General features: G+C 46.4%; 1 protein-coding gene across 3 annotated transcripts in view; it reads left to right on the top strand.

Annotated features, from left to right (window-relative positions):
* LOC140426872 (actin filament-associated protein 1-like 1) overlaps positions 1-13716 on the top strand; it is a 280476-nt gene that overhangs the window by 230147 nt on the left and 36613 nt on the right. For all 3 annotated transcript variants that reach the window (XM_072512117.1, XM_072512116.1, XM_072512115.1), the window contains one exon: positions 11509-11620. In XM_072512117.1, coding sequence (XP_072368218.1) covers positions 11509-11620 — 112 coding nt within the window. The remainder of the gene's footprint in view (positions 1-11508; positions 11621-13716) is intronic.

The following is a 13716-nucleotide window of genomic DNA, read 5'->3' as shown; positions in this document are numbered from 1 at the left end:
CCCCAACCCACCCCTTATGGCCCCTCATGCCAAGCATTTCCCCCCCCCCCAAACAATCCCTATGACCCTTCATAGCTCTTCTGAAAAGATATGGCACTTCCACGCCCATTGACTCGCTCCACATATTATAAACCAATTAACCCTGTAGTGACATTAAGATGTGTAAAAAAAACATTTTTTTAAACATTCATTGATAACTTTACACTTTAAAAAACATTATACTAATTACTACAGCCTGATAAAAATATCAATCATCCATTTAATTTCACTTGAAATTGCTTTATCTTGTGTAAGTAAGCACCATGAAATTGACAGCATAGATCAGAGAGTCAGAGCTGTCAATCAGATATATTTTCTTTGGGGCTCAGGTTTCTCAATTGGCCAATAGATTTCTGGACTATCCGTCAAGCCTCATTGTGTATTCTTGGCTGCAAACCCAGGTATACATTATAAAACACCTGAGCCCCAGAGGGTGACATGGGAGCCATGATGGACTAATGGGGCCATACCTTGGCATGGGAGCATGAGGAGCAAATGGGTTTGGTTGGGGGGTATACCTTGGCACGGGGGCACGACGGGCCATAGGGGCTGTCTGGGAGGCATACCTTGGCATTGGGGGCGTGAGTAAGAGCTATTGAACTAACCTTTTAAAAACTCCTCTCATGCACTCAATACCTTTGAAATGCAATGAACCATGAATCTTTACAAATTGCAGCGGACTGGCATATGCATTTCTCTGAAATTGAGCCTGCCAGGTTGGGAATGCAGGATGTGGGCTTGCAACTCAAACAAGCCCGGACCCTAAGGCGGCACTCCCAAAAATCAGAAACCCCATTTTGGGTGAGTGCCATTTGACTCAGTCAAACTCCAGCCCTTTAAGTTCCTCACTTTTATTAACCTCTTGGTTATCTTTTATTTCTGATATGTAATTTGTATCTTCTACTGTGAATCAAAGAATCATAGAATTTACAGTGCAGCAGGAGGCCAATCGGCCCATTGAGTCTGCATCGGCCCTTGAAAAGGGCACCATACTTAAGCCCACACCTCCACCCTAACCCCACCTAACCTTTTTGGACACTAAGGGCAATTTAGCATGGCCAATCCACCTAACCTGCACATCTTTGGATTGTGGGAGGAAATCTGAGCACCCAAAGGAACCCACGCAGATATGGGGAGAACGTGCAGACTCCGCACAGACAATGAACCAAGCCGGGAATTGAATCTGGGTCCCTGGTGCTGTGACGCAACTGTGCTCCCGTGTCGCCCTCAGCATGGTTTGGATGTATTTCCCCTTAGTGCCACTTCTAGCAGGATCTGGCTACAATTTTAATACGAATGGTGGAACAAAGGGAAAGAGGTTCACAAAGGGCCAGATTTGAAGAAACACAGAGTTGTGGGGATGGGTGGGGGGGGCCGGTGGGTGGGGGGGTGGGGGGGTGGGGGGGGGGGGGCGGTTGCAGGGATACAAGGCGGCAGATGTAAGATTGGAAGAAGTAAGAGGTAAGAAGGGGGAGGCTAGGCCATGAAGGGATTTAAAATGCAAATGTGATATCTGAGGTATTGTGAATCAGGAGCTAATAAAGGCCAGCAGAAACAAGAGAGGATATAGGAAGCTGAATTTTTAATAAACTGAAATTTAACAAGATGAAGGATGGGAGGCCAACCAGAGCAGTGTTGGAATAGCCAAGATTGGAAACGACAAAGCATGAATAGTGGCAGAGAAGATATGATGCCACTCGAAGTGATCCAGATCCGGTGTTGGATGGTGAAACCTGTTGTGTGTCAATAATAAGAATCAGAAGGCAGATGAAGAGCTTTTTTCTTCCGCAATGTGCTGTTACTACTTGGAATGCAACACCTGAAAGCACAACAAGAGATAGGCAAATGATTTGTTCCACTGCTCTGCCAATTCCTTACTCACAAGGATACTTTTTTGTCTGTCTCTGCCTCTAAGGGATTTAAGTCAGATTTAAGACTCCTTTTTACAGTTGTGATTTCTTTCAAATTCTTCACCACTGTCTGGGTGTCACTAGCAGTCACTTGCAAGACCATGGCCGGAAATTTCCAGCCATTGGGATTCTCTGTTCCCGCCAGTAGCGCTCCCAGCCTGCGGGTTTCCCAGCGGCTTGGGGTGGCAAAAATTGAAAATCCCATTGACACGCAGTGGGAGTCGAGAATCGTGCCGCCAGTGAACGGCGCGTCGCCGAGAAACATGCAGCTGGGGGACCGAAGAATCCAGCCCCATATTTTCTTTTGAAGGCAATTTCAATTGAATAGTTTGCATCCGGTTTCCTCCCACAAGTCCCGAAAGACGTGCTTGTTCGGTGAATTGGGCATTCTGAATTCTCCCTCAGTGTACCCGAACAGGAACTGGAGTGTGGCGACTAGGGGCTTTTCACAGTAACTTCATTGCGTGTTAATGTAAGCCTACTTGTGACACTAATAAAGATTATTATTATGAATGTTAATGATGCGATTTTCATTAAAACCAACCTTTACACCTCCAGAAGATGCAAGTCATTTATTCTGTAAAGAGATTTTTTTGTGTGTTTCCCTGATCGTGTCTGTGTTGGAAATTAGTCTTTTACTTGAATTGCTGGCTGAGTGATTATATGAAAATATAAACTTTCAAAAGCACCATTAAAACTCAACCTCCCAATGACACACTCGTGTACAATGATATAACTGCAGGGTCATTTACATCCCTTCCCTGGTAATTTAAATCTGGGTTTAATTGTAGGGCTGTTACATGGACAATTATTTATCCTCCCCATGATTTCATGTTTGAACTTTAGTACTTTGCTAGTCTGAACCAACAGAAGCAATAGAATTGGGTGCAACACTAGCTCGGAGCCTGTGGACTCATCATTCAATCAAGATATATTTAAGGCATTTCCCCTGACGGACTTAGTAGCTCAATGCACTCTCTAATATAATGCTAAGCTACATGCGTTGAGATGGTCTCAGTCCATGCTGAAATGGTTGATCTAACCATGGTACAAGTATCTGATGCGCACCATGTGACCTCAAGCTCATAATAAATTGTCACATGACCACTCCTGGAAAGTTTGGCTCAGGTCAGAAAAAATGTTGCTTTCTTTTGATGTGACAGAATAATGTTAAATTGGAGAGTAGAGAAGCATGGGAACAAAAGTAGGCCATTCATTCTGCAGCCATCTGGGATGGCCACGTCCCGATTACATAATGGACACTTGCAAAGAATGTAGGGAAAATTGGACAATACTGAAAAGCAGGCAAGTGCAAGGTCTGTCTGTTGATTAGAGCAGTGGCTCTCAGACAGAACTGGTACTGCTAAGCCATCTACATACTAATGAACCATCTCCGGGGACAAAAGAGAAACATTTAGATAAACAACGTTAAGGCAGACACCCCGGCGCCAGAGGAAACTCAAATAAAGCAAACCAACGGTCACTTAGGACACGCCCAGCAACCATGGAACCCACCCCTCTATTGGAGGAAGATCGATAAGAATGATTGGGAAAGGCCCAATTAATTGAGGCCAAGTTCAAGGCCCGCCCAAAAGCCCGCGAAGCCCTTTCGGGTATAAAAAGTATTCCCCAAGAGAGAATCTTTCTTTTGGCCTTGGCTCTCAGTGAGGAGAGACCTGCCTAGCAGCTACGCCAGACCAAGTAAGTTCCAAGTCAACGCACGCTACGAGATAGACGCTCCTAGTTGCTATCCTGTAAACAGCTCAACCCAGCAGCCTCAGAACCAAGCAACGGCCATTGTTCCTCTGACTAAGTATAGGCTTTTAGTAATGGTGATAGTTTAGGTTGTAGCATTTTATGCATGAATAGATTTGACTGTGTGTAAATAAATGAGCATTGCTTTTGAACTTACTAACTGGTGAAATGAAATGAAAGTCACTTATTGTCACAAGTAGGCTTCAAATGAAGTTACTGTGAAAAGCCCCTAGTCGCCACATTCCGGCGCCTGTTCAGGGAGGCTGGTACGGGAATTGAACCGTGTTACTGGCCTGCCTTGATCTGCTTTCAAAGCCAGCGATTTAGCCCTGTGCTGGTGTATCGAGTCTTTGATCAGTATTCAGTTTTGAACCTTGTGGCAGTGTCGAAAGATACCTGGCGACTCTTGAGCAAACGTAATTAAACAGAGCCAAATTAAGAGACAACAGCAAGTTAGCAACAATTCCTTCAAGCCTGCTCTGCCATTCAATTAGGTCATGTCTGAACTGTAACTTAATCCATAGGCCTTGACACACTTACCAAACAAAAGTCTGTCCCTCTGGGTCTTGGAGGTTCCAGTTGTCCTCACATTTGCCGCTTTTTGGGCCAGAGAATTCCAGATTGCTATTGCATGTTATATGAAAATGAACATCCTGGTTTCCATCAGCTTTTCCCCATGTTCTTGATTCCTTCATCAGAAGAAATAGTTTCACTCAGATTTGTCTAAAGCTATGGCGCTACATTGTTTGGAACTTCATAATAAATTTTAAGGAATTAGATTGAGAGATACTTAAAATGTATAAAAAGCTAAAACTCAATGTAACCATGGGTTCTGCTTTCATTTTTATTTGAGCATCTGGCGGATATTGGCTGGATTCTTGTGCACGTGCTCAGAATTTCTATTGAGATACATAAAGCTGTGCTTTTACTTTATGATCACAATGATTTACATTCAGTTAATGTGGCTCAACCCAAAAACCTGCTGAATTGAAATCTCTAACCCATCAAACCTTGTAAGAAAAGTCTCGGTCACACCCATTTTAGCAAGTGGATTTCCCTTCAGTTTTGAAATAGTGTTTCAAATCAGTTTCCTGGTGAGTGAGAAAGTGTTCTGTTGCTGAAAGCTTTCGCAGATGTTTCCTCCACCCGCCTGTGACAAACTCTATCCTGCACCTCAACACAATGGCCATTAAAAAACAGCAGCCAGCACGAATCAATCTGGAGGAAGAGAGCACCTTGACCAACTGTTACATTTTTTTATCTGAAGAAAGAACTTTGATGGAATGGCAGACTTTTGAAGTTTGTTCTAACAGTCCTTTAAATAGTTTTAACACCATGGTTTTCACAACAGATTTCCCTGACATCGTCCAACCCCTCTTTTAAATGAGTTTTGATGTTATGAGTTATGATATTGAAAGGCAGTGTGGCCAGAAGTTGCCGGGAGATCCCTCTTCCGGGATCTACCTGGTTCACTCTGTCTCCCCAGATCTAATGTGATCTCGTGAAACGTCGCAATATGAATCCTGGCCATTGTGGTCAGGGTCACTATTTTGCAAGTCTGCATATTAGAGTGAGACAGCTGGTCTCATTCTAATATGCATTCCCATGATCTACCCAAGGCTTGGGATCTAACCCCTTTGCGTCGGAGACCTTGGGTGAGTGCCATTCAGTGCTAGTCCCCACAAACAGCGACCAGATGGAACGGCACTCGCGGGAGTCTCCCAGGTGATCAGAGGCCCCCAGCTGTTTCCCATTTGGGCAGGGTGGTGCCCTGGCACTGCTCGTGCTACCTGGGTACCCTGGCAGTGCCAGCCTGGCACCCTGACATTTCCACCTGGATGCCAGCCTGGCACAGGTGTCACGGCCAGGATGCCAGCCTGGCAATTTTCACGCACCAGGGCTCCAACCGTGGGGTGCCCTATGTGGGTGCAGGGGGGTCCGAGGATCCCCTTATGGGTGAGTTGAGGCTTTCTGGGGGTTCGGCCATCGCATCAGAGGGGTTGAGAAATCGTTGGCAGCCTGATCTTCTCATATTCTAAGGTGTTCCGGCGAGCGGAGCTCCTCAGTGCAAGGAACGGGACGAAGTATGGCTTCGTCGGGGAGTTCCCTGCTGAGGTCCAGAATCTAACCAGAGTCCCAGCAGATAGAATGGTGTTTCTTGACACTCGGTTAAACACGCTCGTTACGGGACACTGTTCCCATTTGGTTAGATTGTCCCTACATTTTAAACAATTGATCTGAAACTCCATAATTAGCAGACTTTTTAAATCAAAATAAAATTGCTCTCTTGGGGTGGAGTGGGCAGGGCTGGTGGGGGGATGAATGGGATGGGGTAGTGGGGGGAGTGGGACGGGAATAGTAGGAGAGAGGAGTGGGATGGGGGTAGTGTGAGAGGAGGAGTGTGCAGCGGTAGTGGGGGGAGGTGTGGGTTCTGGATAAAAGGTATATTTTGTTCTAATTTACCTGCCGCTCATCTGGCTAATCCATGGATTCCACCCCCTCTTACCCACCCCACGGCAGCACTTTCAGGAGCAGACCTCCCAAATACAGGAGATAAAATGGAGGTAGTATTTGGCCATGACTTTTAGATCAGGAGCCTCAGCTGACCATGGTGGAGACAAATGTCACAAAACTGGACTCTGTAGCACATGAGTCGCTGGTGTTTTGGTTACTGTTTCGCTGCCAAAGTAGTGTGTGTGCTGCACAAGCACTCTTTCTGAGTCGGAAGGTCGTGAAATTAGTTGGGATGATACTGATTTGATGCCTGAGCATCCGTTTCCGACATTGCTGCTCCAATTAATATAATCTTTTGAACTTGCACAGCTAAACATGCATGCAGTGACAGAAGGTGGTATTTAAAGGGATCATTGATTGGTGAAGTACTGACAGGAGTGGTGTTGTGGTGAAGGCCTTGGATCTGAATTCAATGTTCTGGCCAGACCATTAACTCCCAGTTATTGATGCTGCAGTTACCTTTCTCCTTGGCCAGTAACATGAACAAAAGAATGAGCAGAGGCTGAAAAGAGGGGGATAAGCTGCTTGCAAAGCGAACAGGAGCAGGCAAAGGGCTCCCAGCAGGAGGCCTTATCCTACCAGGGCCTTATGGAGCCATACCCTGCAATTATGGACCACCTGTCCTCCAAGAGAGAGGGGAGTATGTCAGTGAATCTGGTGCAGTGTGTTTGGGTGATGTTCCGGTCTCTGTTGAATATTTGGCAGTGAGTGCAAGCTGTGAGAAATAGGTGTGAGGCTCCGAGCAATACTATGAGGATGAGGTGAAGCTACGAATGTGAAGTATGAGTTGTGATGCTCCAGAATGTTGAAAGATGAGTGAAGTGTGGGCGGTGTTTTCCAGCTCTGCCTGTTGCTGGGATTGTCCAATCCTGCTGAAAGCCAATGGATATTTGGCTGGGCTGCCGGACCTCCCATGGCAGGTCAAATTCCAGTTAAGGGGCAATTTAGCATGGCAAATTCACCAATCTGCGCATCTTTGGATGGGGCGGGACCCATGCAGACATGGAGAGAATGTGCAAACTCAACACGGACAGTGTCCCGGGGCCAGGATCGAACCCAGGTCCTAACCACTGCGCCACCGTGCCACCCCAAGCAGCATGTCAGCTGAGTGATTCATTTGCAAGGATGGTCACTTGTGTGAGATCACTAATCTTTCAGGTCCTCGACTAAGCTGCCATAATTGACAGCAATGGCTTTCTACTACCACTGCCTTCTCAGTGTCTGGCTGGTAGGCTTCTTTATCCCCTGTGAGTGGTGAGCATTTTCCCTCCTGCACCAAGACCTCCAGTGCTGGGTTAGAGAAGCTTCGCACACACCCGTTGCCCTGTTACACCACACTCGCTCTTCTTGTAGATTAGACATTCTTCCACAGATGCTTCCAACATCTGCTACAACCACAATGCATTTCCCTTTTAAGAGATGCAAGCTAGCTTTAAATAGTACTGGCTTCTCACAAATTTGCCCCTGTCCATCCCCCAGCTGAAGGACTTTGCTGGCCGCATTGCGACAAACCGGCACAAGTTAATCGTGCATTACAATCCCCATGACATTTTTGCTCCATGGTGTCACAGGAAGGGACCGGTGATGCTTTGGGCCCAGTGAGTGAATGCAAAGGATTGTATTATCTCCGATGCACCATTCTCCCAGGTCAGGGAGTGGGGATGTAGAAGGTGGGTAAAATTGACCCCAGTGCTTGTAACTGAAGAAAGGAATTGAGTTGGTATTTACACCCTACCCTAATGTAGGGTAAAGGCCCTGTGCATGAAATGCTAACCTATCTCTGCCCTTCCCAGATGCTGATGAACTGTGTGCATCTTCTCCACAATCTCTGCTTTTCTAATTTCAGATTCGTAGCATTTACAGTTCTTTATTTATATGTTTATGTTTCACTACAATTCTTCTATAAAACGTGTAGCATTCTTTCACAGCTGTGCTTCCGCAGCATATTTTAAACCATGAGCATGGAAGGTATTGACAGGTGTGGCATAAAAAAACAGCCTGTTTGACCTCTGTGGACCTCCAGTTTCCTGTGAGCCTCATTTAATTTATGACCATCAAAGCATCACCTCTGATCTGAGAAGTCTCTCCCATATACTTTCACAGGAACAAAGACTTTTCCCACTTTAGTCTCGAGGGAATATTTCACAGGCAGGAGGGACTATATGGTGGGAATTTATGCTGTGTTGCAGAAAAAACGGCTGTTTTTAAAGTCTGTCCCTCCAGATGCAAATGTGACCCTGAGCCCTGTCGCATCTAACCAGTGCAAAACTGCTTTGCTTTCTAATGGCAGATTAAAGGTAAGGTAAAGTCACCATAGTCCCAGGTGACCATAGGCTGCTTTCCCCTGTGAGGGGAGAGCTGACTGGTGGTGGTTTAGCCTGAGGATCACCACACCTGAGGCAAGGGGCAAAGTTGAGAAGGCGGGGCCTTCATAAATAACCTCAGGGAATTGAACCCACGCTGCTGGCCTTGCTCTGCATCACAAACCAGTTGTCTAGCCCCCTGAGCTAAACCAGCCTCAAGGATGTCATTGCTGAACGCTGGTGAGATCAACAGGCAAGTGCCCAAGACCAGAGGTGAATTCTATGATTTCCCACTGCTGTAATATCCAACAGGCCTGGTGACACACATAGCAATTCACAATGCTTCCGTACTTATAGAGTCATAGAGGTTTACAGCATGAAAACAGGCCTTCAGGCCCAACTTGTCCATGCCGCTCAGTTTTTACTACGAGGATAGTATCAATTGCCCACATTTGGCCCATAACTCTCTATACCCAGCCTTCCCATATAACTGTCTAAATGCTTTTTAAAAGACAAAATTGTACCCGCTTCTACTGCTGCCTCTGGCAGCTCGTTCCAGACACTCACCACCCTCTGTGTAAAAATATTGCCCCTCTGGATCTCCCCTCTTACACTAAACCTATGCCCTCTAGTTTTAGACTCCCCTACCTTTGGGAAATTATGTTGACTATCTACAGTATCTATGACCCTCATTATTTTATACACCTCTATAAGATCACATCTAAGCCTCCCATGCTCCAGGGAAAAAAGTCCCAGTCTATCCAGCCTCTCCAATAACTCAATAGATCAAGTCCCAGTAGCATCCTAGTAAATCTTTTCTGCACTGTTTCTAGTTTAATAATATTCTTTTTATAATAGAGTGATCAGAACTGTACACAGTTTTCCACGTGTAGCCTTACTAATGTCTTGTACAACTTCAGCAAGATGTCCCAACTCCTGTATTCAATGTTCTGACCAATGAAACCTAGCATGCTGAATGCCTTCTTCACCACCCTGTCCACCTGTGATGCCACTTTCAAGGAACTATGAGCCTGTACTCCTAGATCTCTTTGTTCTATAACTCTCCCCAACTCCCTACCATTAACTGAGTAGGTCCTGCCCCGATTTTGATCTACTAAAGTGCATTACCTCACACTTATCCAAATTAAACTCCCATCTGCCATTCATCGGCCCATTGGCCTAATTGTTCAAGATCCCATTGCAATCCTAGATAACCTTCTTCACTCTCCACTATGCCACCAATCTTGATGTCACCTGCAACTTACTAACCATGCCTCCTAACTTCTCATCCAAATCATTAATATAAATAACAAATAACAGTGGAACCAGCATTGATCCCTGAGGCACACCACTGGTCACAGGCCTCCAGTTTGAAAAACAGCCCTCTACAACACCCTTTGTCGTCTGTTGTCAAGCCAATTTTGTATCCAATTGGCTATCTCCTCCTGGATCCCATGAGATTTAATCTTATGCAACAACCTACCATGCAGTACCTTGTCAAAGGCCTTGCTAAAGTCCATGTAGATGACATCGACTACACTACCCTCATCTATCTTCTTGGTTACCCCTTCAAAAAACTCAATCAAATTCGTGAGACATGATTTTCCACTCACAAAGCCATGCTGACTGTCCATGATAAGACCGTGCCTCTCTAAATACCTGAAGATCCTGTATCTCAGAATGCCTTCTAACAACTTATCCACCACAGACGTTAGGCTCACCGTTCTGTAGTTCCCAGGCTTTTCCCTGCGGTCCTTCTTAAACAAAGGCGGAACATGTGCTACCCTCCAATCTTCAGGCACCTCACCTGTGGGTGTCGACGATTCAGATATCTTTACTAGGGGACCTGCAATTTCCTCCCTGGCCTCCCACAACGTTCTGGGATACAATGCATCAGGTCCCGGGGATTTATCTACCTTGATGCGCTTTAAGACTTCCAGCACCTCCTTCTCTGTAATATGTACACTTCTTTAATCCCTCATCCAAAAAAAAGTAATGTTCTTGTCAATGGTCCTATATCCTAGAAAGAGGAATGCCCACCAGCAAGACTGTATTTCCGCTGCTCACTCTAAATACAGTGTCAATGTTCCTGGGACAGAAAACCATCATATTTACATATACCTTCAAAGTTACGTAGCTATTAGTGTGTGCTGATATTCTAAATAAGGGCTGACACAGGTGGGAAGTATTTTGCGAAATGTTAAATACAACAAATGGCTATTTATGTAGCTGCTCCACACTGGCAGTTTCCACCAGAAAGAACGAAAGACTTGCATTTGTGTATTGTCTTTTATGAGCTGTGTACGTATCAAAACACTTCACAACCAATGAAAGACTGAAATGCTGTCACTGTTTCAATGCCTTGAATACAGCAGCATTTGAACAAGTGCATCAGAGCAGTACTGCAGCCTCCTCCTCCTTTTCTTTCGAAGACAATGACTCATGGTCCGGTGTTTTAATACTTATATGGGACCCCCATTTCTGGACCTATTCCTGAAATTGGTGAGTTGGAGAGCGCAGTGCCGCCAAAACAAGATATTTTATCATGCTCCTCCTACCTTCATTTTAGCACCAATTTCTGCCGTTCCAGCTTGTTTCCTTCCCGTTCTGTCAATTGGCTTCCTTTTCCCTGAAATGCCTTGGCTGGCACCTGAGCTAAATAAATTTTGAGAGGCCCAGACTGGCAATGTGTGCCGGGCATGTGTTTGGTGACTGTATCTTGCCACAGTTATGAGGGTGAGGCTGGAGGATAGATATTCATTGATCCTTGTATCTCTCCATTCTGGTGCGCGTTGTCCAAGTGCTGCATGGATCACCACCGTTTCAATGGCTGATGTATTTGGATCCCACTTTGTCCAACTTTAGTGACCTCAGCAATGCTTCAGCGCAAACACAAACATCAAACTTTATTGATCTGCCCACATTGGGCAGTGTACTTGCGGCTTTAACAGACCTTTGGCTCACAGTTTTGTTTTTGTCTTTTTCAGGTTGAAGAGCAGAAGCGACCTGTCACCTCACAAGTAAAACGCCAAGCATCCATGTCAGCTGATGCCTCACAGAAAATTAATGTTCAAACTAAAGTTAAACGGCATGGCTCAAGTAAGCACACGATTTTAATCACAATTTATTCCTTTCCAGACTCGTGTTCCATAATGTATTTGGAGGAAGTAACAAGGTACGTGGAACTAAAATGGTAAAACAGGGACTGCCATGTTGATTGGGTGGGGGGGAGCTACTTGGTAAATGGAGGACTCCCGAGTTCAATATAAGATTCAGCTGCTACTTCATTCACTTATCAGAGAACCGGCGCTGATTTTGACTTGTTTGGTTTTCCAAAATACTCTGAGGAGCGTTTGATAAAGTCACATGACACATTTAAAGGCCCACCGCTGCTTGCCTCATATTTTTAAAAGTTTTTTTTTAAAGCTGTGCCATCACACAAGTTCAGTGATGTTTTTGCAGTGACAAAGATATAGATTGCATACATCGATTCTTTCACAGCCACGAAAACAAGGTCCAAGACCAACAGTTTGACATTCCTTATTATGAAAAAGAGCTCAGCATATCAAAGGTCTCTGGGTGCAATTCTCTAGCCTCGTTGCGCTCTCGCTCGAGTAACCCCATATAGACCCTATGCCAACCCATATACCCATATACTGGGGCAGAACGGTAGCACAGTGGGTAGCACAGTCGCTTCACAGCACCAGGGTCCCAGGTTCGATTCCCGGCTTGGGTCACTGTCTGTGTGGAGTCTGCAACTTCTCCCCGTGTCTGCGTGGGTAGTTTGCATGTTCTCCCCGTGTCTGCGTGGGTTTCCTCCGGGAGCTCCGGTTTCCTTCCACAGTCCAAAGATGTGCAGGTTAGGTGGATTGACAATACTAAATTGCCCTCAGTGTCCAAAGGGATTGGGAGGGGTTGCTGGGTTACGGGTGTGGGGTGTGGGCTTAAGTGGGGTGCTTTTTCCAAGGGCTGGTGCAGACTCAATGGGCCAAATGGCCTCCTTCTATGTCTATTCTATGTCTCTATCTTCATCCTTTGTGCAGCGATAGAGCACAGAAGGCTAAGCAGGTTGAGAATCACTGAGAGGGCACTGGGGAGAAGGGGGGAGGGGTTGCGGGTAAGGAAGGTGGGGCGGCACCATTGGGAGCTGGGGGCAGTTGGGGACACATGTACATCTTTTAAAAACTTTACATCCGAGAAATATGACACATCTGGCATTCTTCCACAATGCGGGCTGACCACCCAGGTTGTGGAGGGCACAGCAGACCACCACAAAGCAGGTGACCCTCTGGGAGGTGAACTGGAGATCATCACCAGAGTGGTTGAGGCATCGGAACGGCATTTTGAGGCACCGGATGCCCCGCTCAATGACAGCCCGGGTGGCCGCATGGGCCTTGTTGGACTAGGTCTCCGCATTGGTCACCAGCCTCCTTACTGCGCTCTTAGCCAGGCCCTCATCAGGTACTCCTTATCCACAAGAGCCAACTGGCCATCCTGGTGTGGTCCTCGAAGAGGCTGGCAATGTCCGACTAAAACAGGAAGTAGCTGCCGTGCAAACTCCCCGGGAAGCGTGCACATACGTGCATGATCTTCAGGTGGTGGTTGCACACAAACTGGACATTCAGGGGGTGGAACCGCTTCCTGTTGATTTAGGGCATTCCCTGACATCCCAGTGTGCGCAAGGCGACATGCATGCCATCTATTACCCCCTGGACCAGAAGCATCCTGGTGATGGCAGTGAATCCTGCTGCCTGGGCATCTTGTAGGGCCTGGTCAAGGTCAAAGTTTATATAGTTCGCTACTTGGGCAAAAAGGACACCCATGACCTCATGGGTGTACCTGTGGGCTGTAGCTTGTGAGATGCCACACAAGTCCCCGCTTGAGCATTGGAATGATCCTGAGGCTCAAAGGTTCAGGGCTGTGCTAACCTTGATGGCCAACGGGAGCAGATATTCTCTTTCTCCACATGGTACCAAGTCTGCAAGGACATGTCTCAGATGCCGCACTGTCTCCTTGTTGAGGCGGCGCCTCCTGCGGCACACGCTCTCCGTCATCTGTTTTATAGACCAGTGACATCTATATACCTTGGGCTATTGCCGGCCTCCCCCACACCCCCCCCTCCCCCAGGTCCCTTCATGGCATGATTGGTGGCCGGGTCTTCAGGGTTTGGGGCAGGGCACTGCACATAGGCTGCC

This window comes from Scyliorhinus torazame, chromosome 7 (assembly GCF_047496885.1).
Source record: "Scyliorhinus torazame isolate Kashiwa2021f chromosome 7, sScyTor2.1, whole genome shotgun sequence".
NCBI lineage: Eukaryota > Metazoa > Chordata > Chondrichthyes > Carcharhiniformes > Scyliorhinidae > Scyliorhinus > Scyliorhinus torazame.
Note: the sequence above shows the minus strand (reverse complement) of the source record. Positions and strands in the feature narration are given on the sequence as shown.